The sequence below is a fragment of the Spermophilus citellus genome, assembly GCF_964194105.1.
Source record: "Spermophilus citellus genome assembly, chromosome: 1".
NCBI lineage: Eukaryota > Metazoa > Chordata > Mammalia > Rodentia > Sciuridae > Spermophilus > Spermophilus citellus.
Genome location: NC_138182.1, coordinates 172,071,393 through 172,087,668, shown reverse-complemented (window position 1 = coordinate 172,087,668; position 16,276 = coordinate 172,071,393). Strand labels below are relative to the sequence as shown.

The 16,276-nt window shown below is 42.9% G+C and overlaps 1 protein-coding gene across 3 annotated transcripts in view; it reads right to left on the bottom strand.

The window, feature by feature from the left end:
• The window catches only part of LOC308648681 (zinc finger protein 474-like), a gene marked incomplete at both ends in the record, with an annotated part of 64,796 nt that overhangs the window by 23,356 nt on the left and 25,164 nt on the right, over nucleotides 1–16,276 (bottom strand). For 2 of the 3 annotated variants that reach the window (XM_081293617.1, XM_081293618.1), the window contains one exon: nucleotides 15,841–15,992. The exons of the other annotated variant lie outside the window; for it this stretch is intronic. In XM_081293617.1, the coding sequence (XP_081149743.1) occupies nucleotides 15,841–15,992 (152 nt within the window). Of the gene's footprint in view, nucleotides 1–15,840; nucleotides 15,993–16,276 lie in introns of those variants that run through there. 3 annotated transcript variants of the gene reach the window in all.

Below are 16,276 nucleotides of genomic sequence, written 5' to 3'. Positions count from 1 at the left end.
CAGATTTTAGAGGGAATGCCTTCAATTTTTCTCCATTCAGAATGATGCTAGCCTGAGGCTTAGCATAGATTGCTTTTACAATGTTGAGGTATGTTCCTGTTATCCCTATTTTTTCGAGAGTTTTGAACATAAAGGGATGCTGTACTTTGTCAAATGCTTTTTCTGCATCTATCGAGATGATCATATGGTTCTTATTTTTAAGTCTATTGATGTGGTGAATAACATTTATTGATTTCCGTATATTGAACCAGCCTTGCATCCCAGCGATGAATCCTACTTGATCATGGTGCACAATTTTTTTGATATGTTTTTGAATCCGATTCGCCAGAATTTTATTGAGGATTTTTGCGTCTAGGTTCATTAGAGATATAGGTCTGAAGTTTTCTTTCTTTGAAGTGTCTTTGTCTGGTTTAGGAATCAGGGTGATGTTGGCCTTGTAGAATGAATTTGGAAGTTCTCCCTCTTTTTCTATTTCCTGAAATAGCTTGAAAAGTATTGGTATTAGTTCCTCTTTAAAGGTTTTGTAAAACTCTGCTGTATACCCATCCGGTCCTGGGCTTTTCTTAGTTGGTAATCTTTTGATGGTTTCTTCTATTTCCTCAATTGATATTGGTCTGTTTAGGTTGTCTATATCCTCCTGTCTCAATCTGGGCAGATCATATGACTTAAGAAATTTATCGATGCCTTCACTATCTTCTATTTTATTGGAGTATAAGGATTCAAAATAATTTCTGATTATCTTCTGTATTTCTGAAGTGTCTGTTGTGATATTGCCTTTTTCATCCTGTATGCTAGTAATTTGAGTTCTCTCTCTTCTTCTCTTCGTTAGCATGGCTAAGGGTCTGTCGATCTTATTTATTTTTTCAAAGAATCAACTTTTAGTTTTATCAATTTTTTCAATTGTTTCTTTTGTTTCGATTTCATTAATTTCAGCTCTGGTTTTAATTATTTCTTGCCTTCTACTTCTTTTGCTGTTGTTTTGCTCTTCTTTTTCTAGGATTTTGAGATGAAGTATGAGATCATTTATTTGTTGGTTTTTTGTTTTTTAAGGAATGAACTACATGCAATGAATTTGGCTCTCAGAACTGCTTTCAATGTGTCCCATAGATTCTGATATGTTGTGTCTGTGTTTTCATTTATCTCTAAGAATTTTTTAATTTCCTCCTTAATGTCTTCTATAACCCATTGATCATTCAGTAACCTATTGTTCATTCTCCAAGTGATGCATGATTTTTCCTTCCTTCTTTTATTGTTGATTTTCAGTTTCATTCCATTATGGTCAGATAAGATGCATGGTATTATCTCTACTCCTTTATATTGTCTAAGAGTTGCCCTGTGACACAATATATGATCTATTTTTGAGAAGGATCCATGTGCTGCTGAGAAAAACGTGTAACTGCTTGATGTTGGGTGGTATATTCTATATATGTCAATTAAGTCTAGGTTGTTAATTGTGTTATTGAGTTCTATAGTTTCCTTATTCAACTTTTGTTTGGAAGATCTGTCCAGTGGTGAGAGAGGTGTGTTGAAGTCTCCCATGATTATTGTATGGTGGTCTGTTAGACTCTTGATCTTGAGAAGAGTTTGTTTGATGAACATAGCTGCACCATTGTTTGGGACATATATATTTATGATTGTTATGTCTTGTTGGTGTATGGTTCCCTTGAGCAGTATGTAGTGTCCCTCTTTATCCCTTTTGATTAATTTTGGCTTGAAATCTATTTTATTTGATATGAGTATGGACACTCCTGCTTGTTTCCGAAGTCCATATGAGTGATATGATTTTTCCCAACCTTTCACCTTCAGTCTATGTATGTCTTTTCCTATCAAATGCATCTCCTGTAGGCAGCATATTGTTGGGTCATGTTTTTTGATCCATTCTACTAGCCTGTGTCTCTTAATTGGTCAGTTTAAGCCATTAACATTTAGGGTTATTATTGAGATATGGGTTATCCTTCCAGCCATATTTCTTTATTTATGTTACTGAATATGGTTTGTTTTCCTCTTTGATTATTTTCCCCCCTTTACTGTCCTACCTCCCACTGTTGGTTTTCATTGTTATTTTCCATTTCCTCTTCCTGTAATGTTTTGCTGAGGATTTTTTGGAGAGATGGTTTTCTAGCTGCAAATTCTTTTAACTTTTGTTTATCGTGGAAGGTTTTAATTTCATCTTCCATCTTGAAGCTTAATTTTGCTGGATACACAATTCTTGGTTGGAACCCATTTTCTTTCAGTGTTTGAAATATGTCATTCCAGGATCTTCTAGCTTTCAAAGTCTGTGTTGAGAGATCAGCTGTTATCCTGATTGGTTTACCCCTAAATGTAATCTGCTTCCTTTCTCTTGTAGCTTTTAAAATTCTCTCCTTATTCTGTATGTTGGGCATCTTCATTATAATGTGTCTAGGTGTGGATCTCTTATGATTATGCACATTCGGCGTCCTGTAAGCTTCTAGGATTTGGGATTCTGTCTCGTTCTTCAAGTCTGGGACGTTTTCTCGAATTATTTCATTGAAGAGATTGCTCATTCCTTTGGTTTGGAGCTCTGTGCCTTCCTGTATCCCAATGACTCTTAAGTTTGGTCTTTTAATGTTATCCCATATTTCTTGGATGTTCTGCTCATGGTTTCTTAACAGTCTTGCTGAGCTGTCTATGTTCTTTTCAAGTTGAAATACTTTGTCTTCATTGTCTGATGTTCTATCTTCTAAGTGTTCTACTCTGCTGGTAGTATTCTCAATTGAGTTTTTAAGTTTGTTTATTGCTTCCTGCCTTTCTAGGATTTCTGTTTGTTTGTTTTTTATAACCTCTATCTCCCTGTATAGTTGATCTTTTGCTTCCTGGATTTGTTTCTGTATTTCATTGTTGAAGAGATCTTTCATTGTCTGATTTTGCTGTCTAATGTCTTCCTTGAGACTCCAGATCATCTGAAGCATGTATCTCCTGAATTCTTTATCTGACATTCCATCTGCTGCAGATATTACCTCTTCTAACGTTGAGTTGACCTGCATTGCTTGTGGTCCTTTCTTTCCTTGTCTCTTCATACTGTTCGCGTTTCTTTCTGCTTACTGAGACTGTTGTGTTGTTGAATTTTCCCCCTATATATTTGTATTACTCTTGTATAGTTGCAAAGTCTCCTGCGCAGTCACGGGCAGGGGCTCTGCTCCTCCTCCAATTGGGGCACTGTGCCTACCACATCGGCAGGCCGCTGGGCCTGTTCTGCTGGTTGGTAGCAGGTGCGCCTACCTTGCAGGCGCGGGCGGTGGCTCTGCCCCTCTGTGGGCCGCTAGGCCTGTCCTGTCGGTGGTCGCAGTTCCGCCTCCTTTGCAGGCACGGGCTGCGGCTCTGCCCCTCTGCGGGTCGCTGGGCCTGTTCTGTCAGTGGTCACAGTTCCGCCTACCTTGCAGGCACGGGGGGGGGGGCAGCTCTGCCCCTCCGCACGCCGCTGGGCCTGTTCTGCTGGTGGGTCACAGGTCCGCCTACCTTGCAGGCGCGGGAGGCGGCTCTGCCCTTCTGCAGGCCACTGGGACTGTTCTGTTGGTGGGTTGCAGGTCCGCCTACCTTGCAGGCAAGTGGGGTGGCTCTGCCCCTCTGCGGGTTCCTGGGCCTATTCTGCCGGTGTGTTGCAGGTCCGCCTACCTTGCAGGCGTGGTTGGCAACTCTGCCCCTCCGTGGGCCACTGGGCCTGTTCTGTGATGGTCACAGTTCCACTTACCTTGCTGGCGTGGGGGGAGGGGGCAGCTCTGCCCCTCAGCAGGCCGCTGGGCCTGCTCTGCTGGTGGGTCGCAGGTCCGCCTACCTTGCAGGTGCGTGGGGGGGCTCTGTCCCTCCGCGGGTTGCTGGGCCTACTCTGCTGGTGGGTCGCAGGTCTGCCTACTTTGCAGGTGTTGTTGGCAGCTGTGCCCCTCCACAGGCCACTGAGCCTGTTCTGTTGGTGGTCACAGTTCCGCCTACCTTGCAGGCACGGGTGGAGGGTGCGGCTCTGCCCCTCACCAGGCCACTGGGCCTGATCTGCTGGGCCTATTCTGCTGGTGGGTCACAGGTCCGCCTACTTTACAGGCGTGGTTGGCAGCTCTGCCCCCCCCACATGCCACTGAGTCTGTTCTGTTGGTGGTCACAGTTCCGCCTACCTTGCTGGCGCGGGGGGAGGGGGCAGCTCTGCCCCTCCGCAGGCCGCTGCGCCTGGTCTGCTGGTGGGTCGCAGGTCCGTCTACCTTGCAGGCACGTGGGGCGGCTCTGCCACTCCCAGGTTGCTGGGCCTGACCTGCTGGTGGGTTGCAGGTCCGCCTACCTTGCAGGCGCGGGGGGAGGGCGCACACCTATTTGTATTTAGACAGTTACGCGAAATGGAGGACGTAATGCTTGGGATGAAAGTTGGGGGGAAGGGGAAGGTAGGTGCACTTGAAAAGAAAGAAGGAGAGGGAGATAGATAGCATAGAGGAGAATGGAAAGAGCAGTAAAACTTGGAAGGGGAGAGAGAGAGGGAAAAGGGAGAGAAAAAATTAAAATGAAATAGGAAATAAAATTAGGTCTTAGAGATCCATTTTCTTCTCTTCCTGTAGGCAAAGCTGTGCCCTCTGGGCTGAGTTTTGCCCTCAATGTGTCAACAGCCATCCCTGTAAGGCAGTTCCTGGGAGTCTCTCAATCCTGTTGGTCCAGAGCCGTTTCACTTCTACGGCCCCTCCTCCCCTTCCTCCTGCCAGCCAGCCAGGTCCTGCTCACCGGAGGCAGTTCCCCAAGGATTTGGTTACACTTTCAGCCCCACCGAGTGCTCTATTTCCCTAACTACTGAGCACTCTCACTGTCATTCATCTAAGCCCCAGTGCTGTGGAGCTGTGGTCTGGGAGTCAATTGTTTAATTTTTCCGGACCCCTTTGGTGGGCACACCTTCGGAATCTGGCAGCTAAGACCATTGGTATCGCTGCTGGTGGTAATAGGAGTTGGGGGTCGAGGATCCCCTCTACTTCCCTCAGCCCCTACAGTCACAACCACTCTGGTGGCGGTAGGAGGAGTTGAGGGTCTGGAGTGTCCTTTGTTTCCCTCTGCCTCTACCATCACACCCTCTCAGTTCGCGGTTGGGGGAGTTGGGGGTGGGGAGTCTTCTCTGCTTCCCTCTGCCCCTGCAGTCACGCCCACATCACTGGCAGTAGGGGGAGTTGGGGGTCGAGAGTCCTTTGGCCCTTACGGTCACGCCCATGGAGAGATTTTGAAGTTTCCGGGTTGTTTGTATCTGATGTGGGTGGGAGTCACACACCTGCTAAAGTAGATTCCGCTGGGAAGGAATCTCTTTGGCCGAACTTTGGTGACTTCCCCTCTCTGCTATGGCGGGCCCCTGGCTCCTTGCCGGAGTGTCCGAAGGGAAGGGTGGAACTGACTTGTCTCTGGTCTGACACAATCTCTGGTTTTAGTTCCTAGTTCGCTATTTCGTAAAGGGTTGGTTAGATTCCCTTCACGCTGTCTGTGGGGGGGAGCCGTTCGCCGGGTGGGCGGGGCTGTTAGTAGAGCCTGGAGGGCACGGGCTGTCTGCTGGGCCAGGCGGGGACACTTCTCGCTGCGCTGGGCCGCTGGGGGCTGCCTGTAGAGCCGGGCAGCTGCGGCCTCGTGGCTAAGATCCGGGCGGGTGGGGTGGCCGTTCGCAGAGCGACAGCAGGGCCTCCCGGGACGGCGGGATGGCGGGTGCCGTCTGCGGGTTCGGGCGGGCCACGCCGCTCTGGGCCGCCGGCCGCTTGCAGAAGCGGCTGGTGGCTGCGGGACTAGACCTCTGCACCCGCGTGGCCGGCCAAGATCCACTTGTCTGGGACAAACTGACACTTCTAATAAACCTACCAATTCCCGGCAGGTCCCCTCTTAACGGAATTTTGCTAGAAGTTCCTCAGTAGGTAGACTGCAGCTGTTCCAATGGGTCTTTCTGATCCCGTTAATGTGGAGACATTGGAATCGCTCCTTCCTCGCTGGCGGCCATGTTGGATCCCCCTCTGTGTTCTTTAAACACAACCAGAAATTCAGGTTTCCCAGAGCATCATGGTTACTCTTATCCACAGACAGGTTTATATTACCCAAACTTCTACACATCCCTGACCTTCAGCCATATAATTACAGTCTTAGTGCAAAAGGCAAATGTAGAGCCCTTTGTTCAAAACTTGAGATTTTTATGATGGTATCAGCAAAACATTAAAACATGCATGGGACCTTTCTAAGTGACTACACAGTTATATGCTCTTGAAGACAGCTCCCCATGCACCAACCATCTCTTTTAGTGCCTCACAGTATCATCTGCAAAATCCCCTGTATTACCAATTTCATTTTAAAATTTCCAGAGAATTCACCTTTATCTAACAAAAACATAGCTGTTCCTTGAGGAACACTGTTAGAACACACCTTGCACAGTGCCCAGGGGGGAGTAGAAGTCCTCTTTTTTCCTCCTTGCTTTCCCTTTTTAGAATGTTCTCTTCCTTTTTTCAAAAACACATTTTCAAAGAAGCAGCCCTCCATGTGTCCACACCTCCCAGAATCCCACTTGGTCACAGTAATCTACATGTCTCTCCAATGTAGCACTTAGTAGGTGCTCAAAAGTTCATAAATGACCCATACAATTATTAAAAAAAAAAACTGCCCAACTGCATTGCATAGTTTAAGTGTTTTGCCTGAATCACTTTATACTTTCTGTTTGCATTATCTACATATTTGCATTCTATGTGCTGCATACATTTTGTTAGAAAATGGGCCAAAACTGGCCTGTTGTGATGCCAAGTTGAAATATATATCCTAAATATTTATGATTATTCTTTTACAAAGTTGGCAGGGAAGAGAAAGATGGAGTCACTTGATACAACTTCAGGAGTAGATGCCTGTCCCTTTCATAGTTTCTAGTACAGTAAAAGGAAAGGAAAGGAAAGGAAAAATATTTTAGAAGAAAGAGAACCCAGTCTCAGCCTGGTAATGCTTGTGCCTGTGCCATGAGTATTTCTGTGCTCATTGCTTCCAAATACTGCCCTCTGCTGGCTAGATGGTGCTAGAGTGCTTATTAACAGAAAGCTTGCTTATGAAAAGAAATGGCATAGATGAAGACAGAGACTGTAATTAGTAAGAGAATGGAAATTAGGGAAAGATAAATATGGGAACAACAATGGGAAATAAAGTTTATACCCTTCCCAACTTTTATGCCTGGCCATGTTTTTTCCTATAGAGGTCATCTTATCTAATGTCCTCCTGAGCAGAAATAGGCAAGTCACACAACCTGTTTAACTTGCATGAGTTCTTCCTGAAAGCTGGGAACTTGGAAGGAATGAAACTAAAACTGATCTTTTCATTGTCAACACCTCCTTCTTTGCTTGCACACAAATCCTGCCCCCACCCTTCATCTTTTTCCCAGCTGTTCCTCTATTTGCTGTCCCCTGTTGTTCTCCCAGATGTGCCCCCCCACACACACACAACATAGCACACCCACTCAAATAGTTCAGAGCTTTCCATGATCACAGGAGCTAGGTAAGGGCTTCCTTTGCTCATTGCTGAAAGATAGACTGAATTGGTTTACCGCTTCTGACTCTGGGTTCTCTACCTCTCTGGAAAAGACCACATTGTTGACAGAAATTGGGAATTAATAGTGTTGGGGTGGGGAAGAGGAAGAGAAACAGTAACTTGAGCCAGAACAAGTAATTAAAACATGAACTTTGATAACTGCCTTTAAGTTGACCCCACACTCTAGAATGCTCATGGCTCTGCACTTGCCCTCATCATGTTAAATGTCACTGACCTACCAAGTCAGTTGCAGAGTTTCCCACCATGTTTCCCTTTACAGCACATCTAGAAAGTGTAATATCGACCCAGCACATTGGTGTTAATCAGTGAGGCTGCTTATAGCCAGAGGTGACTGCCCTAAGCCCTAGAAGGCGGTATGGAGGACCAAAGGAATTAATGTGTTAGTGTGCTAATCACAGGCACATTGGTTAGGAAACTGTGGTCTAGCAAATACAACAGAGGAAGGCAAAGTAACACGCCTTATCAAATTATCAGGAAATCCTGTGGACAAACCCCAGGGAGTAACAAAGAAAAACAGGCCAATTTGAGTAGAAACAAAACATACCCACTCCTCAGTCCTTGGAGTTCCACAGTCCCTATGGGTTTTTTTCCTGGGCTGTCCTCTAGTGCCCCTGCTGCCTTTACCATTTTACCCCTTCAGAGACAGCTGCAACTCCCCTCTTGTGAGTTTCCTATGACTTCAGTGCTCCTGTCTGTGTTGGCTGCAAGATTTAGAACCTGTATGGCCCCACTGGGCACAGTTGCACTCGGTCTTGTGTTAACTGATGTTTTATTCGAACAGAGTGGCCTTCCAGGGTTACATACCCCTTTGCTAGTTAAAAAAAATCACAATCCTAATCCCCATTAGACGTAGTCAGGAATTCCAGTCCTCTGAAGACTCTGAAGGTCACTGAAAAGTATGTATAGGTAGTGCCTATTGTTTGCCCCCTGTTGCTTCTAGTGGCCACTTTGCATGTTTCAAGAAGTTTCACCTTTTTTTCTTGTCTATTTGTCTTTTTGTAGACCTTAGCTCCCCTTTTAAATTTTTTAAAATTGTTCTAATTAGTTATACATGACTGTAGAATGCATTTTGACTCATTGTATACAAATGGAGCACAATTTCTCATTCTTCTGGACCTACATGGTGCAGAGTCACTCCAGTAATGTAGTCATACATATATAGGGTAATAATGTCTCATTCCACTGTCGTTCCCATCCCCACATTCCTTCTATCCCCTCACACCCCTCTGCCCAATCCAAAATTCCTTCTTTCTTCCCTAGACCACCCCCCATTGTGCATCAACTTCCACTTATCAGAGAAAACAAATACCCAGCACAGATAATAGGTCAGAATGAATAATTAAACTTATCGAGGGCTTGAAGATAATATACAGAAGTAGAATTAGAATGCTGGAAAGAAACATGAATTGGTAACGTGACCACTGCTTTTAAGTCCACCAGTCTTATCCCAGTGTAAGGAATGCCTATTGGCTCTCGCCTCAAACTATCTTGCTGACATGTTTTTATAATTTCCAGGCCCCCACCTGCAGGTGAGAGCTCACCTTGACCTAGTGCCGAGTCCAAAATTACAGTCTCTTCCCCCCCCCCCCAGCTCTAGCCAAAGGATGAAAAGTCAAGTTTATTCTATAATAATTGCCCAATGTCAGAGATCTGCCCCAGTAAAGGTTAGGGTTAGCCATATTCTTTGTAAAATATTCTCTCAACTTTTTGTCCCAACTACCCTTATGAGACTAAATGCAGGACTAAACTTTTCATATCAAAAATATCCTAATATTATTCAAATAAAAACTTACAAAGTCTTTCCTCTAAAAAAATAAATAATGCTTGTATTATTAATCTACATCCTAATTTACCAATTTTTCCTGCCTTTATCGCAAGAACAATATCTTGTACTCCTGGATTTATGTCCAAATACTGTTGAGTTTCTATGAGAAGGAAAGCAGTCCCCCAACAAAAGCCAGGAGAAGATTTATGTTTGATTTGCATTATTGTTCCCCAAATCTCTATTCACTTCTTCTTCCTGCTGCCACAATTCCCAGGCTCTCTTGTACTTGGATACATCCACCTGGCCCAGATGTTGCCAATGAATGTAATGATGAGCATTTCTTGCAGGTCTGCAGTGCAAACCAGACAAATGAGTAACTCCTTATTCTTTTGTGCTTTGGATTGGGCTGAAAGAAGAGGATCCCCTGCCTCCCCAGGGTAACTTTTGAGATCTGCTTGTTGAATGCTAAAACTGGTGCTTCACCAACTTACGGTCTGGATAATTCCATGAGGTAAACACCTCACTAAATTGATTACTTGCCCACTGCTCTTTTTAGAACAATAAATAAGCCTCTATTCTATTTAAGTCATTGTTCTGTTTGGGGTCTATATGTTATAGCAACTAGCTTACCTTAACACAACTATAAATGGATAGCCTGTCAATCAGAGATGCCCCTACTCAGATGTGAACTTACCAGATGGGAAAAGGGACACTAACTGTTAAGAAGAGGCCCACTTCCCATGCTCTTTTGACTTCCATTTCAAAATTTGTCTAAATTTCTGCCACATGGATTTCATTAGTCTGGACAAAGACATAATACTTCTAGGAATCTTCTTTAAAATAACTATATCACCTGAAAGAATTCATTCAAGCATAATCTCCTGTGAACTGCCTAGGAAATCCAAGTGTCTCAGATTTCTTTCTAAGGAAATTACTTGTGAAAAGTTAAAGGACACAGGCAGTAAAATGTAAAGGGGCAGGTTGGGAAAGAAGGAGAAATAACTGGAGCATGGATCTCTTGAGACTTTGCTCCAAAAGAAACAAGTCTGGGCAGAGGTTGGTAGGTGGTGGCAGCGGGATAGTAGGAAAAACATTGAAGGTGGGACAAACGGCAGAAGTTTCAAAGAGAGGAGATGAAAGTACTAAAGGCAAATTTACTACTTGATAAATTATCAAGCAACAACTCAGGGGCTTTTGCCCACCCTTTTCCTGTACTTCAAGCAAGTAATTTTGATGGCTCACATTATTTTTTAGATCTGCACAGAGTTTCTCAGAAAATCTGTGGGAAAAAAATCACAAGAGAGCTTTGGAATATTTAAAAACAAATATGCACCTTTAGGTGTTTTGGCTATTTTTTAGTCAGTACCTTATTTAAAAATACAATCACCACATAGTTATTTTCTTTCTGCCGCACATGAAAACAAATATGATTTTCAGACAAGACAGGTGGGCAAGACCTTGGGGCTATTGATGGTAAAAATCAGTTACCAAATAACTGCATTTGTCCATTTATTGTTATTTTTAGAACAAGCACATACATATGACAGAGAATATAAAAGGCAGTATTTTCCTTAGCAAAACATTAAAAATTGTTATCCAGAATTTACATGTATTGCAAAATGATGATATATTCAAGGGTGTGAAATCCTGGATGGAGTTTTCATAGGCTATTTGCCCTAATGAGTGTTATCTAGTTGTCCTCTCACTAAAACAATGGAGGTGGCCAGTGTCCCTCATGGATTCAAGAGCTCTACTTCTCTGATGAACAGATTGTATTGGTTCTACCATGGGTCACATATCTATATTTTGTGTTAGTTGTCAGTTGTTGCCGTTGATGATTACTACAAACAGCAGAGATTTTCTTACAGTTCTGTATGGTTATAAGTTCAACCCTGGACTTACCTGATAAGAACATGGTGTTGGCAAGACTTCATTTCTCGAGATTTGGGTGGGTGGCAGGCTCCATTTCCTTGCTCCATTTCATGTCATTGGGAGAATTTCTGTGTGTTTGTGGGACTGAGGCCCCAGTTTCTTTGCAGGCTATCATCTGGGGGCTGCCCTTAGTCCCTACAGTTATCTCTTGGCCCTTGTTCATGGTTCCCTACACCTCAGAACCAGCAAAGGATTGTTAAATTCTTCTTATGCTACCATCTCTCTTACCCACCTTACTGCCTTCTTCCTCTTCTGCATTTAAGGATCCAAGTGATTAGAATAGTACTACCAGGATAATCCAGGATTATCTTTCAATTTCAAGGTCTATAATCAATCACATCTGCACAGCCCCTATTTATTTATTTAGCCACTGACCAAAAGACCTGACAGGAATAATTTTAGAGAAGGAAAAGTCTATTTGGGTCTCATGGTTTCAGAGGCCTCAGTCCTTAGATGGCTAACTTCATTGCTCTGGGTCCAAGATGAAGCAAAACATCAAGGTAGAAAAGTTTGAAAGAGAAAAGGCAGCTCGGGACATGGCAATAGGGAATTAGAGCTCTTGTTCACCAGGGACAAAATATATATCTCAAAAACATGTCCCTAGTGACTCACCTCCTCCAGTCACACCTTACCTGCCTACAGTTAACACCCAGTTAATCCCTATTAGTGGATTAATGCATTTATTAGGTTAAGGCTCTCATATCCCAATCATTTTATCTCTAAACTTTCTTGCATTGTCTCACACATGAGCTTTTGGGGGGACACCTCATATCTAAACCATAACATTGGGCATCAGCATATTTGGGGACTACTAACTTGTCTAACATTCTCAGCTAAGAGGCATCTGAAACAGCTTGACCTATAGGGTAATCAGTGTGAATCAATGATGGTACTTAACTCCATGATACCCAGCCGGTTCTCAATTACCCTGGCATTTAAGCTCACATTCAAGCTTATTTTTCCACTAAGTAGGACTGAAAGGCATTGTCAGAGATTCTGTGGAATTTTGGGCTTCCAGCTCCTCTCCCTGAACACCCTTCTCCTTTTAACCAAAAAGAATAATAGCTCAAATTGAAAGCATTCAAATTCAACCTTAGTGGGATGTCAAAACTAAGTTTACCTGGACGTGGAGAGCATGAGACTTCATTACACTGGAATTTGAATATTTTTTGTAATACAATTTTAAAAGAACAAGGATTAAAGTGTACCATCCTATGATAACAGTGCTTTTTTTCTCATGTATATTCTCTCTTCATGACCCAATTGGCCTCTGCTGGAAATTGACTGCTTTTCATTTGTGTTGTTTCTTCCAAGTGCAGAAAAACCTCATTTTCCATCTCTCGCCACAGAGAGCAGGCAGGGCTAGCAGAACCAAGCTTAGTGATAAGGGAAGGTGGACCACTGCCAGAGGAGGGAAAGGACCTCTCAGGACTCGGGAAGGAAAGGGCTGAACTTCCTGCCCTGACGTGATGTGGGATTCAAGCCATGTGAATTGGTTTCAGTAGGGAGTATAAAAAAAATACTGCAAATATTAGTAGAAGACAAGTACAGAAAGAGGTCTTTGGATGTCTTCTTTTTATCTATTCCTTGCTCACAAATGGCTCTGATTGTCAATAGCAATATTTATTTCAATAAAGGAACTCAGACCAGTATACCCCAAGCCAAAGCAGTTCAACAGGGAACCATCCTTAAGACCTCATTTGTAAATAATAATAATAAAATACTATGATGGGACCTGAATAGCCTTCTGTGATGGATCTGAAGGACTTGTGCTTACACACAGTATAAAATTCCCCATTTATATCCCCCCACAAGGTTGTGCTTATTTAGTTCCCTTATGATAGGACATGTCCTGAAGTTTTGATGTGAATTCAAGGTGCAAATGAGTACCATCTGACCAGGCATGGCAACAGCTCAGGAGGCTGAGGCAGGATCGAGAGTTCAAAGCCAGGCTCAGCAAAAGCCAGGCACTAAGGAATTCAGTGAGACCCTGTGTCTAAATAAAATACAAAAAAGGGCTAGGGATGTGGCTCAGTGGTTGAGTGCTCCTGAGTTCAATCCCTGGTACTCACTCCCTCTCCAAAAGAAAAAAAAAACAAATTCTGGGATTCTTTCTGTGACCTCAACTACAGAAGAATTCAATTAAAATTTGTCAGTGCTAGGTAACAGAGTGAGGAGGGAATTGCATCATTGTTGATGCTTGTAATAACATCAATCCCACACCAATAGTCACCTGGGTTAGCTCAGAGTTCAAATACCTTCATCTAATATCTGCTCTTCATCATCTAGGAGAATATCTTCAGGAACTCTTTCAAGGTTAAATTCATGGCTCATGGAGGTGCTAACCATTCTTAAAGAACTATTTTTAAAATTATAAAGATCTTCGCAGATGTGAACTCATTGGGAGAGGGCAGTTGGTAGAGATCAGGTGAGCTCTTTCCTATTAATATTAAGACTTTGATTACTTGTGTTGAAAATGGACCAGAACTCTTGAATTGAGGTCATTGTAACTATGCTTGCTCCAGATTTAATTCCATGGAACATCTGTAGCTTAGATGAGGTGGAACCATACATGAAACCCCACAGAGAACACCTTGATGTATCTCAAGCGGGCTCAGTGTTCTCTGAGGATGAACAATTCCTGAAGCCTGTTTTTTTCAGCCACTTCACAACAACACTTCATTTGTGTTGTTGACACAACACAAGACTTCATTCATATAGATAAAAACACTGTTGTTTGATTTATCATACCCATGAATATCTTTAAGGCTCTGAGTGGCCATTCAGTTCAAAGTTGTGGGCAGAACTTTTGCTTTATCTCCCCTGATATTTAATTTCTGAAATATCAGCACCACACAGAAATACTTTTGAAACCCCTAACACAAATGCAGGTCTAACTCATTGTTACCTGTCTAAGATAAACACAGACCAGTGGCAGAACAATAAATATCCTAAGATTTCCATTTTTTTTTTTTTTAGTTACTAGACATTGTGCAAGAATTTTTACCTTTGTCTTATCTTCTGTTATTATGGCTAATCATATTAATAATGCCACCAGGCATAAACAGAGACAGATATGATTGTGGACTCAGAAGCCGGTAGTCCTAAATTTGTTCCCTAATCTATTGCTCTGTGTGACCTTGAGTCAGTTGTTTAGTCTAAACATCAGTTCCTTATCTGTAAAATAAGGATAATAATATCTACTTGTAGGGCTGAAGTAAGGTGTATATAAGCTGATATACACAAAATACTTAGCCCACTGCCCAATCCATACACTCTCAGTATATGTTAGATTCTTTCATCATTTTAGTCAAGATAAAAGAAATAGTGCCATATCTTTTACAAGATTCTTAATCCAGGGTATCTACAGAGTTTTTAAAAAGTTTGTTTCTTGCTTCCTTTGGAGCAGGCAGGAAAAACAAAACAATTAGCACAATTATCCTAACCCAACCCTGTATAATAAGTAGATGTATGACCAAAATATTAGGTTGAATAACTTTGCCTGTATAATTTGGAGCTGATTGTGCTGTGTAAGGTCAAGGATGCAAGGCTTGCAAGAACCCGGTGGATCCAGAATGGCCCTGAAATTCAGCCATAAAATGAACAAAGATCTTAAGCAAGACTGCTGGGAGTCCATGCCATGCCATGCTGCCTGGGGGAGCAGCATTTCCTGGACAGAGCACCTCCCTGGCCCTGGCCTTCTCCCAGGACAGCCCTGCCTGGATGAATACACATTCAAGAGCTGTAAAATACAGAGCACTTTCACAACCCAATTACTGTGCATGGGACTTGGGTGGGGAGGCCTAAAATTTCCTGGCAGACTTTTAGACCTCAACAATGAAACACCTATAAACCCGTATGAGGGCAAAAAGAGCTCTTGCTAGACTTCTTCTATAGGAGGCAGGAGCTGGCTTCCACCCATTGTGATGAATTGTACTGCAGCATCTCCTGCCAACAAGGGTGGCACTGGCTAGGAAATCTCCAAAGCATTCCTTTGCCATTATCAAGGGAATGTGAGTTAGATATGATCCCTGTACTTTAAGTCCTCAGCGTTTTTTGAAAATGTCTGTCTTGTTGAAGGATTTCAAGGAAAAAAGAAACTCGATGTCAAAATGTCCCTGGATCAGAAGGCATAGGGATAGGAAGAAATCCAGTTCTTGCTGGGACTGAAGGAATTGCTTCCAGTTGCCCTCAAAGCCTCTGTTGGCTTAACAATCATCCTAATTGTGAAGTTCAAAATCTTGTTCAGGAAAGTAGAATGCAGGCAAAATAGCAACGATGGGCTCAGAAATTTCCTTTAGATAAAAATTGCAGCTCTGATTAAAAACAGCTCGCTTGTAATTCTGCCTGACAAAAGTGTGAAACGGTCCCCAGTGTACGTAAGCACATGCAGCTGCTTGTTAAAGCCAAAGCACTCGCCCCATCCCATAATGGTGGTCAAACACTCTCACACCAAAGCACCGGGCTGGGCCTCCCAGGCTGGGCTAGCACTTAGTCAACTTCAGTTTGCTATGTTCCCTCTTTTCACCTCCTTTTTCTCCTTCCCACTCTAGCCCAGTTTGGTTCAAAGGGATTAATTCCTGTAACACTCCAGTGGAGAGAAAAGGGCTTTACTTGGCGGCTTTGGGTTTACAAGATCGCTGGTGAACAATCAGTCTGTCTGGCAGGAAGGTACGCCCACAAATATTGCAGGGAACCAACTGGCTCTGGGCACTTGTCCAAGCAGCTTCATTTAAAGCATCAAGATCATAGAAACCTTTGGCTGGAAAGTTAAAGAAAAAGAGAAAGAAAAAAATGAAAAAAATAATAATAATAAAAAAGAAAGAAAAGAGGGGAGGAAAACAGTAAAATGAATTAGTTTTCATTCTGGAGAACCATATTCTACTTTTTATGGAAAATATGTTCAGGAAATACCTGTTGACTGAGGTTTTTAAATAAATCATATGACTTTTGCCAAAAATAAATAAATAAATAAAGAGCACTGCTTGCTGTTTCAAGGGTTGAGTCAAGTTAGCCATGAACCAGAGGTTTTTTACTCTTTGGATG